Source organism: Chrysochloris asiatica, unplaced genomic scaffold, assembly GCF_000296735.1.
Source record: "Chrysochloris asiatica unplaced genomic scaffold, ChrAsi1.0 scaffold00203, whole genome shotgun sequence".
Taxonomy (NCBI): Eukaryota; Metazoa; Chordata; class Mammalia; order Afrosoricida; family Chrysochloridae; genus Chrysochloris; species Chrysochloris asiatica.
The window spans coordinates 3,497,389-3,519,103 of record NW_006408721.1 but is presented as its reverse complement, the minus strand read 5'-3'; the positions used below and the strand labels follow the sequence as shown (position 1 = coordinate 3,519,103).

The 21,715-nt window shown below is 41.6% G+C and overlaps 1 protein-coding gene across 3 annotated transcripts in view; it reads right to left on the bottom strand.

The window, feature by feature from the left end:
* Positions 1 to 580: 580 nt before the first annotated feature.
* Positions 581 to 21,715, bottom strand: part of RGS8 (regulator of G-protein signaling 8) — a 38,784-nt gene continuing 17,649 nt past the window's right edge. For 2 of the 3 annotated variants that reach the window (XM_006872545.1, XM_006872544.1), the window contains 2 exons: positions 2,715 to 2,881; positions 899 to 1,157 (listed from right to left, as the gene is read on the bottom strand). In XM_006872545.1, the coding sequence (XP_006872607.1) occupies positions 975 to 1,157; positions 2,715 to 2,881 (350 nt within the window). In that variant the 3' untranslated portion in view covers positions 899 to 974. Of the gene's footprint in view, positions 1,158 to 2,714; positions 2,882 to 21,715 lie in introns of all 3 variants that reach the window. The other variant, XM_006872546.1, reaches the window with a different exon arrangement.

The window sequence follows — 21,715 nt, the reverse complement described above, 5'->3', positions numbered from 1 at the left end:
TCAAGAGGGAAGCTGCTGAATAGCCAAAGTGATCCTCATGAGTGGGACCTTTCTAAAAAAGGATGATCCCAGGAAGCAAGCCTAAATTCCCTACCTCCCCCACTGTAATTACATGACCTGCATGGAAGGGGAGGGAGGAGAGACAGGGAAAGTATTAGGCACCATGAAAGCTGTCCATGCTATGGGAAGTCACCTCCCTTTACCATGCTGTCTGTCTTCCTAAGAGATGGGTGATAGATGACACCACATGAAGGGGAGGGCAGAGATTTCATTAAGCAACAGACAGGTTATGTGGTGCCGCATTGAACAAAAGTCTACTGGTGCTACATTCCCTGGTCATTCCGCTTCTAGAAAACTTCATGGTAAAATTGAGGAAGATTCACCACCAGTATCTTCCCTATAGCAGCCTCACATCAGAGGTGATGCAGCCCATCTCCCAAGGCTTGTTCTGGAAGTGCACAGGTAGAGAGTGTTGGTAACTTCCTAGGCTAACATGGGCAGTGATCACAGCTTTTGACACTAATCCAAAGAAAATGGAAGAACAGCCAACTCTATGGAACTTGTCCCACCTTGCAGAGGACAGCTATTTCTCCCAGAGGCATAGGACAAGTAGAGAGTCAGGAAATCTAACTGAGAAGGGTGTGGAGGGAGTAGAAATTGCATTGGCATTATTTACAGATTAGCCCAGCATAGCAAATGTGCCTTCTCAGTGGAGATAACCCAAGGCATTATGGAGGGCAAGTGGCTGACCCAGAGAAGGGTGACCGCAGCAAGGTGCTACCACTAGCCAAAACACAAACATGGGTAAAAGGAATAGAGCTTGAATCCTGGGAGCTGGATTCGTCCCTTCCTCACCTCCAGACTCCCACCACAAACGCCACTGCTTTTGAACACTTAGGACATTTCACATTAGAATATGGTCTTGGCAGCCAGGGAAGGGGAAAGCCAGTGATTTCCGAGTCCCCATGTGAAGTCTAACTGAGCCTCCTCTGGCTTTGAGACAGCAAATCTAAGTACATTTTGGACCTCAGGAACCTGGGGTAAGAGTCTTTCTCCATGAGACTGTGTACTTTTCCCTGGGCTTGGTCAAAGCAAGTCAGGGAAGGCTCTTGCATGTTCTTCCTTGTGGCTTCTCGGGTCTGGAAGTCGATGTTTACCTAGAGACATAAACAAAGAGCAAGGTTATGGGCCCTCAAGGCAGCATCTTAAAACAATCAAGTGCTTTTGGTCTTTAAGTTGCTCTCGTGGAGGCCATACCTTTTGAATCATACCTGTAAGGTCATACCTGTAAGAATCCTGTGAGGTCAGTAGAATAGATATTCTAAGTACCCATTTATAAGGACACAGAAGGAAAGAGAGACTAAAACATGCAAAGTTGATACAGAGCCAAGGCAAAGTCCCCAATCACCTGACTCCTAATCCAGGACTGTTCACAATATCAGGTAAAGGTTTAGATTCAAGTCAAGTGTTAATAAAGGTTTCTTAAAGTCAGCTGGTTTCCTCTTGTCCTTTCCTAACTACTAAGGTAACTAACGCCCTGGCGAGAGATCCTGATTAGATCTGTTCCAAGCTGCATAATACAGGGCATCTTGATCTGGTCAAAAATCTCATGTTCCCCAAGTCAAAGCAAAACTGAAGAGCTCTAAGTACTTCATAGATGGCAAATTATCTTTCTTCCATTAAATCCTCCCAGGTAAAATTCTGTTTTAAAATTCAGAATAGCAATACATAGAAATTCATTTTATTTTTTTGTTGTTTTTATTGTATGCAGCCAAGTGTATTCTGACTTATAGTGACCCCATGTGATAATTTATTATTAAATTATAAATAGTTAAAATAAGTGATCATAAAATAATACAATTAGCAATCGTTGCTCATTAATGAGCTTTGCCAAATACTATAGTTGGTGCTTTACCCCTAATACTTACAGTTGTCTTGAAAAGTAGATGATATTGTACACATTTTTTTTTTTAAAGAAAATAAGACTCAGGGAGGTTATATAACTTAAGCAACATAATAAAACTAGTAAGCAGAATTATGGTGTGGGGCTGTGGGCTAATGCACTGAACAGCAAAGTTGGTTTGAACCACAAAGTTGGTGGTTCAAGCTCACCAGCAGCTCCTCAGAAACTCTGTACAGGGATGCTATGAGTTAGAACCAACTAACTCAATGGCACTTAACAAGTGGCAGTTAGGAGAGATTGGATCAAGTTCCCAAAGATCTTTATCCATAAGTCTTCCACTAGGAAAACTAACCCAGACTCTGTGGTATCAATGCTTGCAAAGTCCCTGTAGCAACACAGTTCCTACTGACACATGTTTAATGCTTGCCCCCACCTTCCCTTCCCTCCCCACAAAAGCCATTCTGACTCACTGTGACCCTGCAGGACCGGGTAGACTGACCTATGATGTTTCCAAAGCTGCGGTCTGCCAGATCTTTCTCCCACAGAGTGGGTGGAGTGTCCAAACCACTGTCCTTTTAGTTAGCAGTTGAATCTTTCGCCATTGTACCACCAGGGCCCCTTTGTTTAATGGACAGACACTTCCAAGCACTCCTAAAAGAGCTCCTTTTTACAGAGGAAGCTCTGTTTCTGCTCCATTAAAATGATCCCCTTTTCATCAAGAACAATCATCACAGTGGTTCAGTCCTCATCAAACCTAGCCCAACCCTCAAAGAGGAGAGAAGCATGACTAGGGGTTTACAAGCCAACACACCTCCCGGGGAGCCTGCACATCCACAAACTCTTCAAAGATCCTATGGGCCTTGGAAACCAGTTTTGCAGTTGACCTGGTCTTCTTGAATTCCTCACAGGCCAACCAGAACTCCAGGTTCTCCTCACTGAATTCTGTCTTTAAGAAGGCGCGGAAGGCAGCCACCCCATCTGTAATGTGGAGAAAGGAACAGAGAAAGGAAAAAATTTAAGCTCAAGAAACATACAAAATAGAGAAAGGAAGTCATAATGCGAAGGTAGCCCTATTACCCAACCCTCGCTCCTTCTCCATACCTTCTCGAAGACTTTTTTCTCTTAGACACAGGCATACCCTGAGAGAGAAGCCAGACTTCTTATTCAAGAATCATAGTAATATTGGGATAAATATTTAGAAAGTCATTCGTCTTTACTACCTGACCCCTAATGCATTGTTAGCTGTAGCCTGGACCACTTGCAAGCCTACATTGCCAATTGTTGTTGTTAAGTGCCATTGAGTTGGTTCCAATTTATAGCGACCCTGTATAAGATTTCCAAGGATTGGCTGATGAGCTTGAACCGCTGTCTTGCAGGTTCCAACCAACCTTGCACTCCAGCACATTAACCCACAGTGCCACACCTAACCCAAGTTAGGGCCAAGAAAGAGTTTCTCTATTACAAGCTGACCTAGAGTGAGTTGTAAATGTCTCAGGGCAATCCTTCATATTTTAATGTTTTGTTTCATGAATCCTTTATTTGAAAAGATTTTGACTATCAAATTTTGTTTGGATAAAGATTAATTAATTATGATAAAAAAAAGTGATTGAATGATTTGATTGAGTGGTTCTGACTCATAGCCACTCCCAGTGCCAGCATACAGCTGCCCCATAAGGGCTGTAATCTTTCTGGGAGCAGACTACCAGATCTTTCTCTTGCTGAGCCGCTGGATGGTTTAACTTAGTTTTTAACCATTGCCCTAGAAAGGCTGCTTGATTTAATGATTACTGTACTCTTTCACTTATATTAATTAATGCCATGCATTATGCCAAGCAGAGCCCCACACTGGCATCAGATAAGCAGGGTAACAACACAGACTTGGGAAGGAGGGATCATTTCTTGATGGTCTATGTATCCAGTGTGTTGTTGTTGTTGTTGTTGTTGTTGTTGTTGTTAGGAATCTTCAAGTCAGTTCTGACTCCTAGGAACCCTCAGCACAATAGAACAAAGCACTGCCTGGTCCTGCACCATCCTCACAATTGTGATGTTTGAGCCCATTGCTGCTGCCACTGGGTCAGTCTGTCTCATTGGCAGTCTTCCTGTTTTTCACTGACCGTCCACTTTACCAAGCATGATGTCCTTTCCAGGAACTGGTCTCTCCCAACTACACGTCCAAAATACCAGAGACAAAGTCTCTCCATCATCATTTCTAAGGCGCATTCTTGCTGTACTTATTCCAAGACAGATTTGTTTGTTCTTCTAGCAACCCATGGTGCTTGCAATATTCTACACCAATGCCATCAGAGAAAAGCATCAATTCTTCTACTGGCTTCCTTAATCATTGTCCAACTTTCACATGCATATGGGGTAGGTGAAAATACCATAGGGTCAAGTGAACCTTATTCCTCAAAGTGGTATATTTGCTCTTTAAACACATTAATAAGGTCTTTTACAGCAGATTTGCCTAATGCAAAATACATCCTTCAATTTCTTGACTGCTGCTTCCATGATCGTTGATTGTAGATCCAAGCAAAATGAAGCCTTTGACAACATCATTCTTTTCTCTGTTTATTAAGATTGTATTCATTGGTGCTGTCGAGAGGATTTTCATTTTCTTTACATTGCTCCCAGAATATCACAGGCTGTTAACAAGTCTTCTTCCAATCCTGATGCTACATTCTGCTTCATACAGTCCAGCTTCTCAGCACACAGACTGAATAAGTATGGTGAAAGGATACAACCCTAGCTCTCACCTTTCCTGACTTTAAGCTATTTAGTATCCACTGTTCAAACCACTGCCTTTTGGTCTGTATACAGATTCTTCAAGAGCACAATTAATATTTTAGAAATCCATTCTTCACAATGTTATCCATAATTTGCTATGACCCACACAATTGAATACTTTTCTCAGTCAATAAAGCACAAGCAAACATCTTTTTGGTATTCTCTGCTTTCAGCCAAGATTTATCTAATGTCAACAATGATCCCTCATTCCACATCCTCTTCTAAATCCAGCTTAAATTTCTGGCAGCTCCTTGTCAATGTATTGCTGCACAGTTTTTGAATTTTCTTCAGCAAAATGTTACTTGTATGTGACATAAATGATATTGTTAAATTATTCCCACATTTTGCTTAGTCACCTTGTTTTGGAGAAGGCAAAAAATTAAAACAAGTCCACAAGAGGCAAAATATGACCTTAAGTATATCACAAATGAATTTAGAGACCATCTCAAAAACAAATCTGATGCATTACATACTAATGACTGAAGATCAGAAGAGTTGGGGAATGACATCAAGAACATCATACAGGAAGTAAAAAGTCATTAAATAAATAGACAGGAAAGAAAGAAAAGACCAAAATGGATTTCAGAAGGAACTCTAAAACTAGCTCTTGAATGCAGGGAAGCTAAAGTGATGGGAAGAAATGATGAAGTAATAGAACTGATTAGAAATTTTCAAAGGACAGCTCAAGAAGCTAAAGTATTACGTGAAATGCATAAAGACTTAGGAGTTAGAAAATCATAAAGGAAGGACATGCTAAGCATTTCTCAAACTGAAAGCACTGAAGAAAAATTCAAGTTTTAGGTTGCAATATTGAAGGATTCTATGGACAAAATGTTGAATGAATCAGGAAGCATCAAAAGATGGAAGATATACAGAATCACTCTACCAAAAATAATTGATCTACATTCAACCATTTCAAGATGTAGCATATGATCAAGAACTGAAGGTACTGAAGGAAGAAGTTCAAGCTGCACTGAAGACATTGGTGAAAAACAAAACTCCAGGAATTTATGGAATGCAAATGTAAACATATCCAGTTTGGGATGATAGCTAATGTACCTGGCTGGTAACCAAAGGTTGAAGGTTCAATTCCACCCATATGCACTGCAGAAAAAAAGACCTTGTGATCTACTGCTGAAAATTCAACCACTGAAAACCCATGGACAGGGCTCTACTCTGACACACATGACAGTTGGTATGCAGCTGGTAAATGTTTTCATATAAAAAACATTTTTAATATAATGTTTTAACCCTTAATCTACTCTCCATTAATTGAATGAGAGCTGTTTAATCTTTCTATACATTCTCCTCAAGAGTTGTTGTTGCTGTTAAGTGCAGACGAGTTGGTTCCGACCTATAGTGACCCTGCATAGGGTTTCTGAGGAGCAACTGGTGAGCTTGAACCGCTGACCTTATGGTTCAAAAAGACTTTGCAGTCCAGTGCATTAGCCCCATAGCACCATACTACGACTCCTTTCCTCAAGGGTGGCCACATACAATTTAAAATAAAGAAATCATTTCCCCTAGTATATTATGTTTTCTAAAATTCACTAGCAGTAAAAAATGTTAATAATGAAGAATTCTGGGTGACGGTGTGCCCTGAATATTGATACCCAGCTTGTATGTCCTAGTCACTGGCCAGGAATCCTTATGATGGATAATTGGTGTCATGCAATTGTTGTAGTAAGTCTTTATTTTCTAAAACATGTTAGTTTCTCTGAATTTTAAAAAAAAAAAAAAGTGATTGTGCATCCTTGACTTTTAAAACACTTTTTTTTGGTTAATTTAAAATAAAAAAATTTAGGGCATCTTTTGCATGTAGTACAAATAAAAATGTATGGAGTTCAGTGTATAGCATTTGTAGATGGCAGGGTGTGTTACCGTGTAAGTTCTAAATGTTCCACTTGAGAGATCAGATGATGAGGATTTATAGCCTTTGCTTCCTGTGGCAGTGTGGCAAACCATTAGCATGGAGACAGAAGAACTAGACAGCAGTCCTAGTTCTGCAGTGTTAATCTGTGTTTCTTTATTTATGAGATGGACATAATGCTTTTTCTTATCACATATGTAAGAGTCAAATCAGAGACCAGAAAAATAGATGTTATAGTCTACCTTTGAATGCTTTGTTGTGGGTTAACTGATTTGTAGGTTAAACATGGTAAAAACACAAAATAGACCTTGTAATCCCGATACTAGTAGTAAAAGCCAAAACTGAATTGCAAGAGGCAAGCACTTGAGGGAGAAAAGTGTTCCTGTGGAACTCCCCAAGCTGATCTCTTCATTTCTTAACTTTTCCTTGTGAACTGGGAGAAGGTTTACAGAGCAAATCGATTTCCATTCAGCAATTCATATACATTTTGTTGCATGTCATTTATTACATGATTCCCACACTGTAACATCACTCATCCCACTTCCTCCTTGTGTCTCCTGTTTCCCTCCTCCTTCTTTCCTCACTCCTTTCTGTCTTCTGAACTTTGTCCTTGGGAAAAGGATGCCCTTTTGACCTCTAAATAGTTGATTATTTTGAGAAGTGTGTACTTCCCTAGTGCTATTATTGATCTTATAGATTAGTCTATTGCTTGGTTGAAAATTGAACTATGCAGGTGAGTTCAATTCTGATCCTGGAGGATGGCTAAGGGACACAGTTTCCAGGTTCCACCAGTCTCTATTCAACCAGTAATTTTGAGTTTTGTTCCACATTTGTCTCTAACTCTACCCCACCACTTGTCTGTCATTTAGTCTTACTGTGGTGGCTTGTGAGTTGCTGTGATTCTGAAAGCTATGCCACCGGTATTTTAAATACCAGTATGGTCACCCATGGTAGACAGGTTTCAGATGAGCTTCCAGATAAAGACACACTAGGAAGAAGGAGTGATGGACTACCTCCGAATATGAAGTCACTGAAAACCTTATGAATAGCAGAGAAACACTGTCAGATATAGTGCCAGAAAATGAGCCCCTCAGATTGGAAGGCACTCAAAATGCGACTGGGGAAGAGCTGCCTCCTCAAAGTAGAGTTGACCGTGATGACACAAATAGAATAAAGTCTGCAGGACCTTCATTTGCTGAGGGAGCACAATTCAAAATGAAGAGAAACAGCTGTAAACATCCATTGAAAATCAGAACATGGAATGTACAAAGTATGAATCTGGGAAAATTGAAAGTTGTCAAAAATGAAATGGAACACATAAACATTGCTATCTTAGGCATTAGTGAGCTAAAATGGACTGATATTGGCCATTTTGAATCTGATGACCACATGGTTTACTATGCTGGAAATGACAAATTAAAGAGGATGGTGTTGCATTCATTGTCAAAAAGAACATATCCAGATCAGTCATGATGTACAATGCTATGTCTGTGATAGGATAATATCCATGCACCTACAGTGAAGCCCAGTTAATACCACTATTATTCAAATTTATGCATGAACCACTAAGCCAGTGAGGATGAAATAGAAGAATTCTACCAACTTCTTCAATCTGAAATTGATCAAACATGTAATCAAGATATAGTGATCAATACTAGTGAATGGAATGCAAAGGTTGGGAGCAAAGAGGAAAGATCAGTAGTGGGAAAATATGGCCTTGGTGATAGAAATTATGCTGGAGAACGCATGATAGAATTCTGCAAACCCAATGATTTGTTCATTTCAAATACCTTCTTTACACAGCATAAGAGATGACTATACACATGGACCTCACCAGGTGAAATACATAGAAATCAAATTGACTACAGCTGCGGAAAGAGACAATGGAAAAGCTCCATATCATCTGTGAAAACAGGGCCAGGGGCAGACTGTGGAAGAGACCATCAATTACTCATATTCAAATTCAAACTGAAACTGAAGAAAATGAAAACAAGTCCACAAAAGCCAAAATAAGACCTTGAATATATCCCACCTGAATTTAGAGATTACCTGAAGAAAAGACTTGATACATTAAACACTAAAGACAAGACCAGAAGAGTTGTGGGTTGACATCAAGAACATCATACAGGAAGAAAGTAAAAAGTCATTGAGAAGACAAGAAAGAAGGAAAAGGACAAAATGGATGTCAGAAGAGACACTGAAACTTGCTCTCCAGTGTAGAGATGCTAAAGCAAATGGAAGAATGAGGAAGTCCAAGAGCTGAACAGAAAATTTCAAAGATCAGCTCGGAAAGAGAAAGCCAAATATTACAACAAAATGTGCAAAGATCTGGAATCAGAAAACCAAATGGAAGAACATGCTCAGCATTTCTCAAGCTGGGGGAACTGAAGAAAAAACTCAAGCCTCGACTTTCATTATTAAAAGATTCTCTGGGCAAACTACTGAATGATGCAGAAAGCATCAAGAGAAGATGCAAGGAATATACAGAGTCATTGTACCAAAAGGAAATGGTTAATGTTCAACCATTTCAAGAGGTAGCTTATGATCAAGAGCCAATGATCCTGAAGGAGGAAGTCCAAGGTACATTGAAGGAATTGGCAAAGAACAAGGTACCAAGAATTGATGGAATAAACATTGAAATCTTTCAAGAAAGTGAGGTGGCACAGGAGGCACTCACTCATCTCTGCCAAGAAATTTGGAAGACAACTATCTGGCTGACTGACTGGAAGAGATTCGTATTTGTGTCCATTCCAAAGAGAGGTCACCCAACGGAATGCAGAAATCCTCAGACAATCTCTTTGCTATCCCATGCAAGTAAAGTTTTGTTTAAAGGTAATATAGAAATGACTACAATCATACATTGACAGAGAACTTCCAGAGGTTCAAGCCAAATTTAGAAGAGGCTATGGAATGACGGATATCATTGCTGATGTCTGACAGATCTTGGCTGAAAGCAGAGAATATCAGAAAGATGTTTACCTGTGCTTTATTGACTATGCAAAGGCTTTCAATTGTGTAGATCATGACAAGCTATGGACAACATTGCCAAGTATGAGTATTCCAGAACAGTTAATTGTGCTCATGAGGAATCTGTACCTGGGTCAAAAGGCAGTTGTTCACACAGAACATGGGAACACTGAATGGTTTAAAATTAAGAAAGATATGCGAAAAGGTTTTATTCTTTCACCATACTTATTCAAACTGTATGCTGAGCAAATTATCCGAGAAGCTGGGTTATATGAAGAAAAACATGGCATCAGGATTGGCGGAAGACTCATTAACAACCTGTGATATGCAGACGATACAACCTTGCTGGCTGAAATTGAAGAGGACTTAAAACATTTACTAATGAAGATCAAAGAGCACAGCCTTCGGTATGGATTACATCTCAATGTCAAGAAAACAAAAATCCTCACCACTGGACCAATAAACAACATTCTTATCAATGGAGAAAAGATTGAAGTTGTCAAGGACTTCATTCTTCTTGGATCAACTATCAACACTTATGGAAGCAGCAGTCAAGAAATCAAATGACGTATTGCATTAGGCAAATCTGCTGCACAAGACCTTTTTAAAGTGTTGAAGAGCAAAGATGTCAGCTTGAGGACTAATGCGCACCTGACCCAAGCCATGGTATTTTCCATAACCTCATATGCATGCGAAAGCTGGACTCTGAATAAGGAAGATCATAGAAGAATTGATGGTTTTGAGTTATAGGGTTGGAGGAGAATATCGAAAGTGCCATGGGCTGCCTAAAGAACCAATAGATCCGTTTTGGAAGAAGTGCAGCCAGAGTGCTCCTTGGACGCCAGGATGGCCAAACTTTGTCTCTCATACTTAGGATATATTGTCAGGAGGGACCAGTCGCTGGAGAAGGATATTATGTTTGGTAAGGTGGAGGGTCAGAGAAAAAGAGGAAGACCCCAGAGAGATGGATGGGCAAAGTGGCAGCAACAATGGGCTCAAGTGTGAAAACAGTTGTGAGGTTGGCCCAGGACCTAGCAGTTTTTTTGTTCTGTTGTGCATAGGGTCACTATGAGTCAGTATAGACTCAATGACACCTAACAACAACCACCTCCAGGACCTTCTAATATGAACCCTTTCAGAGCAGTTGGTAGTGGTAGCTGTGCATCACCTAGTTCTTCTGATCTCAGGGTCGTGGAGACTGATGTTCCTTCCAGTGGTCCATTTGTCCACTGGACTAATTGTTTTCATGTGTCTTCAACTTTCATAGCTCTTCTTTCCTCCACACAGGGAGAGACCAATAGTTGCCCCTAAAATAGCTACTCATGATCTTTTAAGACCCCAATAGAACATTGTCTTTGTGGACTATATAATGTTAATTGACCAAAACTATGGTCCTAAGCCCTAGTCCCTGAGACTCATTCCTTCAAGGTGTTTGATGATGCCTAAGAAGTCCAAAACTGTCTTTAAAACATGAGGAAACTTAAGTTTGCCGGTCTGGTCTTAAAGTATGTATAACAAAAGTAGAGTGGCAATGTAAGTTATGATCCAAGCCAGGGCACTTTTGAGAATGATGAAGGGTATCACTATTCATTTCACAGGGACAATGGGCATAAAGTGTGACCACCATATATAAAACCCAGGACATGTGGTCCCTTTAACCATAATCCAGGGAGAATGCGGGAATGCTATAGGAATGTTCCCATCATACAGGATGGGAATAAAATTTGTCCTGTGCTTGGAAAGGAAGAGAATAGTAAAATAGTTTAGACTCAGCTGACGCATATGCTCAGGCCACTCCCCATGCCCACCCCGCACTTTAGGTTCAAAAGCCCAGGAACCTGAGTAGAAGCCTCAAATAAATTGAAACTCAAAATGAGTATAAAATGATAACTTGACAATGCCTTAAGTAGAGATGATCTGAGAGTCTTTCATTCAATTCAACAATGTTTTTGAAACAACAACAAAATGCAAAGTACCGTTCTCAGACTTGGGCTACACCAGAAGACAAACTGTAAAAACCCATGAATGCCCTCAAGGATGCCCTTCTTGTTACCTTTCCCACCCCAGCCACTCCAAGTTCTTCATAGAGGAGATCCAGAACTTTCCACAAGTTCCAGGGGAACTAGGATTTGAGAACTAGCAAGCCTGCCAGGAAAAATCCCTGGTGGCATGATGGGTTAAATATTGGGCTGCTAACTGCAAGGCAAGTAGTTCAAACCCACCAGTCACTCTTTGGGAAAAGGGTGAGATTCTCTGCTCTCATAGAGATTTATAATCTCAGAAGCCCTAAAGAGTAACTCCATTTAGTCCTATAAGGTCACTAAGAGTCAGTATTTGATGGCAGTGGGATTGGCTGGTTTGCGTATGTCTGCCAAGAAATCTCCACTGCATATAAGGGCAAAGACTATAAGCATAGATGAATGGGAAAACAACTGGAGTTGTGGCCATTTCTGAGGAGACTTGGTGTTGCAGATAGACAACAAGAGGACCTCTGATGAGTGACAGACCCCACACAAGTCACAAGAGACAGGGGCATGAGTATCGGCTCAGGGAAGATCTAAGGAATGTAGGCAGAGGCTTCTTAATACACCTTCCACTGTAGTCAGGGAGTGAGAAGATAAGCGGGAATGGAGAATCCTGAAAGACTCCGCATTTATCACAGGAAGTGACTTGCAAGAGAATTCTGAGGAGTCTGCTTTTGCTTTTAAACCAGAAGAAACTAAATTCCTTGAGTGAGAAAGTTTAAATATAAGTTTGCACTGATTTTTTGTTTGTATCTCACCAAGAAGAGGCAAGTACTTATGAGCAAATTGAATTTAGTTACAGATAAAGACCAAAAAATGATCTTACTGACTTCCTGTGTGGTCTTGGTAAATATAACCCTGCTAAGAAAGCTCTGTGTTTAGCCCCAGAATGGACAAAGTGTAGGCATTAGCTCTGATCACCCAGGTCTTCATAATGCTGGGTTCTTCTGTGGATTAAAAGAGAAAACACCTGAAATGGATTCTTAAGTAAGATTGTTTCATGTCTTCTCATTTCACAGATGAGGAAATCAATGCTCAAAGAGGTAAAATGGTTTGCCTGAGATTGCACAACTAATAGCTTGCAACATTAGAAAAATCACCTATGAACAGAAGAACCAGAAAGGAAATATTGAAAATGGTCACACATTATTAAGAATGTAACCAGTGTCACTGAACAATTTGTACAGAAATAGTGGAATGAGAACCAAACCTGCTGTGTAAACCTTCACTGAAAACATTTTTTAAATTATGATTTTTTTCAAAAACTAACCTATGTATGTTGTTGTTGTTAAGTGCCATCAAGTCGGTTCCAACTCATTGTGACCCTGAATAGCATTACCAAGGAGCAACTGTTGGTTTGAACAATCTTGCAGTCCAGTGCTTATCCTACAGCACCACACCAGGACTCCAACCTATATATACTATAAGGAATACTAACAAATACAGTAATAATGCTATTTTCATTAATTCTTCATTCATTCACCTATCATGTAACCCAGGCATTCTGCCAGGTACTGAAAGCAAACACTCCCATAGAACTTGCAATCAAAGGATACTTTTAGCCAAAAACAACCCTAATTATGGTGTCACGTGAAAAGTTACTTGATGGTGGAAGTACAGAGTATATGAAAGCATCCAGGAGGGGGTACCTGAATCAGATCTGAGGTGAAAAGGAAAGAAGACAAGTAAGAGGAAAAGACTTCTAAGCCGGGAAGTAAAGTTGAGAGAAAGGTTCAGGGCAAAGACATGTTTCAGACAGCTGGGATTGGACAGCCTTGAAATTCTGAGTTAATTTAGGGTGAGGACACTATGAAGAGTTTGCACCAACATGCTAGGTTTTGATGACATGGCACACACACCCAAAGAGTTGATATGAAGTCGATTCTAACTCATGGTAACCCCATGTGTGTCAGAGAACTGTGCTCCAAGGATTTTCGATGGCTGCCTTTTTGGAAGTAAATTACCAGATCTTTCTTCCAAGGCATCTCTGGGTGGACTCAAGCCTTCAAGTCTACACTGTCCTCTTTCTGACCCGACCCTTACTCCCCATTGATTTTCATCCTTGAGAAACGAGTGAAGCAGCCATCCAAGAAGTACCTCACAGAGCACACCCACACAGCTCCCAACAGTAGGCTGGGGAGACTGTGACAAAGCACAACTGGCTGACCTTATAAAAATGCCCTGTTATTTAAGGCAGCCTCAGCCCAAAATGTGGTAGCCTCAATTTCCATGGTGGGTCTCAGAGGGAGGGAGAAGAAGGGAAAGCAGAGTAGAAACACACAACCCTTGTAAACTGCAGAGGACTTCAGGAAAGAACTTGAGAGATGAGTGAAGGAGTGGAGAAGCATTGCTATCATCTTCCCTTCCCTGGGAGACCCTAGCCTGGGAAACAGCAGGCAGCGTCTGGAAAACAGATTGCAGCAAAGATGCCTCCACAAAGACCACAAAGACCACAAATCCCCACCCAGACTCTGCACCTGCTACCTCACCCCCCTTCTCTGCAATTCCACTTTCTCCAGACCAGCCGAGACTAGGGGTAGGGGGGAGTCACTTTGTGCAAAGAGAAACTTGAACAATAGCAAAGAGAAAGTGGTATGGGAGACCCTGCCAGCTGGGAGTCCCCTCCTCCTTCCCAGAGCAGATGGTTGCTGTGGGCTTTTGTGTACAGACCACCTGACCCACCTTTCCTACTTATGTGACCTAGGAAAGGAATTGTATAGGACTAGAGCAAGCCTAGTCCCAATGACTGATTTCATCCTCCTTCGTATCTACCTCCCACCTCTTCCCAGCAGGCCTTTAGCTGACTTCTTTTCACAGGCATACTAATTTGCTGATTTCTCTGCATCTACCATTACTTGGCTTCTGTCCCTTTCCTTCCCATTTCTTCCATCTTTTTCCTCTTCCTCTATCAGCACCCACTCCTCTTCTGATTGTCTATGAACTGTAGTTGGTTCAACATGAAAGAGTGTTTACTGGCATTCTCTCTTGTAGCTGTGCTTCTAATTGTACCCCAGGCCACACTTCCTCTCCTAGACCTGGGGAACCCCACCCCACCCTCACAACTCTTAGGCTGCTAGAAAGAGTGACAAGTTTTTTTAAGTGGTTAACATGTTCAGCTGCTAACAGAAAAGTTGAGGTTTTGCGTCTACCCAGAAGCACCTTGAAGAAAGGTCTGGTGATCGACTTCTGAAACATCAGCCACTGAAAACCCTACGCCACACAGTTCTCCTCTGATGTTCATGGGATAACCATAAGTTGGAATTGATTTGTTGGCAACTGGTGGTGGTGGTGGTGGTGGAGGTAGAAAGAGCGACTTCTCTGACCTTGGCAGCTATTCTGCCTGGGATTAGGTGTTCGCTAACAACAACAGGTATAGACAAGAAGTTCTGCTATGGCAATATAGGATAAGCACTGGACTGCTAACAGAAAGGTCAGCAGCCACTCCTTAGAAGCCCTATACAGGGTCACTATGAGTTGGAACTTAACAACAAGTATAGACAAGAGTCTCCTCCTCTCAGCACCTCACTTCTGTCTGTAAATTGTAAATGCTAGCAGTCCCTACTCCCCAGAGTTGTAGGAATGAGGTGAGCTAAGACATATAAACACCACGTGGAGCTGGCACATGGACAGCAACGGTTCTGTGCATGGGTGACCACGATTCCTGCACTTTGTGGCATACAGAGACATCATGTGTCTAATAGCATAAAGCCTGGCCTGGTAACTTAAAGGCCATGGGTGATGTACAGTTCAGGAAAACAGGGTTATAACAGGGAGGCTCAATGCAAGGCGTCTGCCCTTCTTTTTTTCATTTTCCTTTGGTTTTGTTTGTATGCCTTCTAAGGAGTCAGAGCTCTAGAAACATTACAATCCTATTTTTTTGAGAACAGTGTCTATCTCATAGCAGAAAGGAAAAGGCTTGGTTCCAGAATTCCTAAAACAGTGAGCAGAGTACTGGCATCTCCAGAGCATCCACTGAATCTCCAACAACCCATCCGTGGACACACGTGCTGCCTGCGGCCACCTTCTCCCTCTAGTTTCTTGATGCAGGATGCTTACATAAGAAAGGAAACTGGGTCACTATGAATGAATGGTGCAGCTGGTGGAGTGAGGGGGGGGAATGCTTAGGTAATACAGGTCCAGGGAGCCCTGATTTAGCTGGCATCAGTGACGGGCTTGAGCCTAGCTCAGTCCCAAAGCTTGGAAAAATACAAGATCACAAAGAAGATTTATTTATTCTTCTTTTTTGTGTGTTCTCTGTTTATCAGAATGTGTCCCAAAGATCAGAATTCCCTTAGATTCCTAATCAACTGGAGAAAATAAACTGTTGAAAGAAAGGGTCATAGGGTCAGACAGGAATGGAGAAGAAACTGTATCCATAAAATCCAATGCTGGTGAAGTCAAAATGTCTTGATTCAGAACCAAGTCACTGATGTGACATTTGTGGTGAGAATAGCATCAGCATTGAAAGCTTCCTCTTGTGTTATCAGTAAAACAAAGCCTTTTGAATAAGTACGTGAAACTAAGCAAGTTTCAAGGAGCCCTGGTGGCACAATAATTAAGTACTTGGCTGCTAACCAAAAGGTTGGCAGTTCAGACCCACATCTTGAACTTACTAGTGGGTCTGCGGGAGAAAAGACTTTCCAATCTGCTCTCAAACAGATTGTTGTTGTCCTATGCCATAGAGTCGACTTCAACTCATAGCCACCCTGTAGGACATAGTAGAATTGCCCCAGAAGATTTCAAAAGCTGTTGTTGTTGTTATGTGCCGTGGAGTCGGTTCTGACTCACAGCGACCCTGTACAGGGTTTCCGAGGCTGAAAATCTTTATGGGAGCAGAATGCCTTATCTTTCTCCCACGGAACAGCTGGTAGTTTCGAAGTGTTGACCTTGTAGCTCACAGCCCAATTCATAACCACTACGCTCCTTTTCAAAGGCTGTAATCTTTACTTAATGCGGTTTGCAGCCCGATTCGTAACCACTATGCTACCTGAGCTCATAGCAACCCAATGCACAGCAGAACGAAACAATGTCTGATCCTGGGCCAACCTCACTGCCGCTGCCACACTTGAGTCCATCAATGATGCCACCTGACCAATACATCTCTGACCCTCCATCTTACCCAGCATGACATCCTTCTCCAGTGACTGTTTCCTCCGGACAATATGTCCAAAGTATGAGAGACGAAGCTTAGCCATCTTGGCCTCCAAGCAGCACTCTGGCTGCACTTCTTCCAAAACAGATCTACTGGTTCTTTTGGCAGTCCACGGCACTTTCAGTATTCTCCTCCAACACCACAACTCAAAGGCATCGATTCTTCTATGATCTTCCTTATTCACTGTCCAGCTTTCGCATCCATATGAGGCTATTGAAAACACCATGGCCTGGGTCAGGCGCACCTTAGTCCTCAAGCTGACATCTCTGCTCTTCAATACTTTAAAAAGTTCCTGTGCAGCAGATTTGCCCAATGCAATACGTCGTCTGATCTCTTGACTGCTGCTTCCGCGAGTGTTGATAGTTGATCCAAGAAGAAAGAAGTCCTTAACAACTTCAATCTTTTCTCCATTGATAAGAATGTTGTTTATTGGTCCAGTGGTGAGGATTTTTGTTTTCTTGACATTGAGATGTAATCCATATCGAAGGCTGTGCTCTTTGATCTTCATAAGTAAATGTTTCAAGTCCTCTTCACTTCTAGTGAAGTGAAGAAGATATATATATATATGAGCTAGTATATGAGTTATAAGGAGCTCTGGTTGTGTAGTGGTTACGAATCGGGCTGCTAACCTCAGGGTCAGCAGTTCAAAACTACCAGCTGTTCCACGGGAGAAAGATGAAGATTTCTGCTCCCGTAAAGATTTACAGCCTCAGAAACCCTATGCAGCGTCACTATGAGTCGGAATCGACTCCACAGCACACAACAACAACAATATGAGCTATATGTATCTACTTGTATACAAACAAACTTTTTGAAGCCCCTTGGTGAATGTGTGTGCATGTAGCGAAGTGATGTAATGTAAGAGTAGTGGTACTTAGAGGCTGTTAGAGTCTTTGAGTTAGAAGTGACATGAGAGAGTCTATGATCAAACTTCCACAGTGGATACAAGGAAACGAAGAGGTTCTGAGAATGTGTGGTCCATTACTGTCAGTAAACTGCAAATGCTAAAACATGGTAACAGTAGCAAGGATAACCTGGCTTTCACAACTCCTATTTCAATGCTCTTTCCTATTTTATCAAGCAGAAGCTGAGTTGGGTTGTCTCTAAAATAGTTAGAACCCTAAGTGCTACTGTTATAAGAAATTGACAAGGAGTTTTCCATTAAAAAGGAGCCAGAGATGATCCCCCTAGTAGGATAGAAATTTAGTGTTCACAAATGATTCCATTAATTAGAGAGAGAAAGATTATAAAACCCTATCCATCAATTCGTAAGTACTAAAAGCTTTCAAACATGAAGTATCTGGAAATGTTTGTCTTGTAGGTTTGCTACAGGAATACTGCAGGGACTCTCAAAGCAGGGACATGTCAGATTCACCTACTGGGCTTTTTAGAACTACATCCCCATGAGGATTTTCTCATATGCGTTGGGTGAAACATAGGAACACCTAAGGAAGGGATGTAAAACCTCATGAAGCTAAGGAGGTGAGGTAGAACGTTATTGGAAAAAATCCCACAGATGATTTCCATATAATACCTCCCCTACCTGATGGCAGTCCCCAAACTCAGAAGCTTTCTGGGGGAAAATTAACACTTCTGGTATCATCTCCAGAACCCAAAACCTGTTGCCATCAAGTCAGTTCTAGCTTATGACAACATGAGTGTTGTTACAGAATAGAACTGCTCCGTGGGGTTTTCTTGGCTATACTCTTTATGGAAGCAGATGGCCAGGCCTTTCTTCTGTAGTACCACATGGTGGATTCAAACCACCCACCTTTAGATTAGTAGTTGATCATACCCTGCTTGCATCACCCAGGGGCCTTCTCCAGCATATGACAGTCATGAAGTATGTATTTTAACAATGAACTTGATATGTTATAATAAAAAACAACCATCCTTTACTGAGAAGTCCTGGTGTGGTGCTATAGAACAATACACTGGATCACAAGGTCAGTTTAAACCATAAAGTCAGCAGTTCAAACCCACCAGTCGCTCCTTGGAAACCACATACAGGGTCATTATAAGTCAGAACTGGCTCAACTTCACTTCACAAACACAACATAATTTATTGAAGGAGCCCTGGCTGCACAAAGGTGAAGTACGCAGCTACAAACTGAAAGTTTGGAGGTTCAAACTCACTCAGCAGCTTCACAGGAGGAAAATCTGACAATTGGCTTCCCTAGAGATAACAGCCAAGAAAATCCTATGGAACAATTCTTCTCGGTCACAAGGGGTCACCACAAGCCAGACTCAGCTCCACACCTAACAACATCCTTTATTGAGTCCCTCTCTGTACAAGTCCAAGGACCACTGGTGGTGTAGTGGGTTACGCATTGGGCTGCAGTCGAATCCACCAGCCACTGCACAGGAGAAAGATGAGGTTTACTTGTACATACAAAACAACAACAAAACCCCAAAACCAAAACCAGTTTTTTGCTCCTGTAAAGATTTACAGCCTTGGAAACCCTATGCAAGGTTGCTCTGAGTTGGAACTGACTCAACAGCACTTAACAACAACAAAAAAAAAGTGCAAGTTAGAGACCCTGGGTGGTGTAAAAGGCTCACATGCCCCATTGCTAGCTGAAAGGTTGGAGGTTTAAATTCACCCAGAGGCACCATGGGAAAAAAAGTCCGGTGATCTGCTTACAAAAAAATCAGCCATTGAAAACCCTATACCCTGACATACATGTAGTCGCCATGAGTTGGAATTCACTCCACAGCAACTAGTTTTGTTTTGGGGTTTTTGTTGGTGATAGTATTGTTGTTGTTTTGTATGGACAAGTCATACATAGCATTTTACATCAAGAATCACATTTAATTCTCACAACAACTCTATAAAGTAAGATTTATCATTCCCCTTTCAAACTGAGGAAAGGGAGGTTCATTGTTAAGCGCCTTCAAGTCTTTGATTCATAGTGACCTTTTTGAATTTGGAGCAGAAAGTCTCATCTTATTCCCTTGGACTTGGCTGGTGGACTTGAACCACTGATATTGTGGTTTAACATCCAGTGCTTTTCCTACAGAGCTACCATGCTCCCCAGGGAAGTTTATGTTGTTGTTGTTGATAGGTGCCATCAAGTCGGTACCAACTCATAGTGTTTCTATGCACAACAGAACGAAACACTGGCCGGTTCTGCACCAACCTCATAAATATTGCTATGTTTGAGCCCATTGCTGCTGCCACTGTGCCAATACATTTTGCTAGGGGGGTTCCTCTTTTCTCCAGTGACTGGTCCCTTCTGATAATATGTCTGAAGTACACGAGGCAAAGTCTGGCCATCCAGGCTTCAAAGGAGCACTTTGGCTGCACTTCTTCCAACACAGATTTATTGGTTCTTTTGGCAGTCCATGGCACTTTCAATATTCTCCTCTAAAACCATAACGCAAATGCATCAACTCTTCTATAGTCTTTCGCATGCATATGAGGTTACTGAAAATACCAGGGCTTGGGTTCAGCACACCTTGGTCGTCAAGCTGACATCTTTGCTCTGCAACACGTTAAAGGGGTCTTGTGCAACAGATTTGCCTAATGCAATACGTCATTTGATTTCTTAACTGCTGCTTCCATTAGTGTTGATAGTTGATCTGAGCAAAACGAAGTCTTTGATGTTGTTTATTGGTCCAGTGGTGAGGATTTTTGTTTTCTTTATATTGAGATGCGACCCTTACCGAAGGTTGTGGTATTTGATCTTCATCAGTATTTTAAGTCCTCTTCACTTTTAGCAAGCAAGGTTGTATCATCTGTATATTGCAGGTTGTTAATGAGTATGAAGGAACAAAATGGGTTTGTAAACTTGTCCAATTGTTTTCATTGGAATCTATATAATAAACTTTTTAATGGTGGTGGTGGTTGTGTGCCATCAAGTCAATTCCTACTCATAGTGACCTTGTATCAAGTTCCCAAGGCTGTAACTCCTTATGGGAGTAGAAAGTCTTGTCTTTCTTCAGCGAAGTGACTGGTAGATTTGAACTGTTGATGTTGGTGTTAGCAGCCCAGCTCATAATCCACTACTCTTCCGGGGTTCCTTAATCTTTTCATAGTTTCCTAATCTTGGTGTGGTGCTGTGGGTTAATGCACTGGAGTGTTGAATGAACTGCAAAGCCAGCAGTTTAAGCTCTCTAGCTGCTCCTTGGAAAACCTATACACGGTCGCTATGGGTCGGAACTGATTTCATGGCACTTAACAACAACAACAACAACAATATATTCCATGCACTCTATACAAGTTAAACGCATCCAAATTCCTGGGTATAGGTAGGTAAAGACTACAACAATCTAGAGATTGTTTCTCTTCTACCCATCTCTGCTTCACAGATCTCTCCCGAATCCTTGTCCTCAGTTTATCTAGAAAGCCAAACTAGCTCATTTGTTAAGTTTCAGCACTGCCAACTGCAGACACACTCCACCATACCTGTTGCGTATGTGGAATTTGCAGTACACAACAGTGTAGCAGTAAAAGGCTGTGCTGCCTGCATGCTTTGGAAAGCTGTAAGACTGTAGTGTGTTTCCAGGAGAGCCCAGGCCATCTGCCCCACCAGGATATTCCAGATTCGGAGATTTACTAACTTGTGTTTTAGAACAGACTTTCTCAAGTTACTGTGCACATGAATGTTGCTGAGGGGCTTTTTTTTTTTTTTTTTTTTCTTAAATGTCTTATTGTGAATTATGTGATAGTTTACATGGGAGAACATTAGTTTTACATTCATTCTATCATACATCATCTCATTGCCATGGTTACAATCCCCTCCATGCATCATCAACCAACCAAAGGGTATACCCTGCAATCATTCCCCCGTACCCCCCAGGTCTTCAGCACACAGTCGCTTTCCCTCTCTGGATCTAAAGTCTCCAGCTGCTCCATTGTTCCACGTTATCATCTCTGCCTCCATTTCAGGCATCACTGCTTCTCTGGGTAGGGTCCCGCTCTCTGCTCTTCTCCCTTGATAGTCCTAGGGACCTCCGCTCCTAGACTGAAAAGTTAATCACTCCCCTCCTTGCTATAAAACGTCTACCTTTAC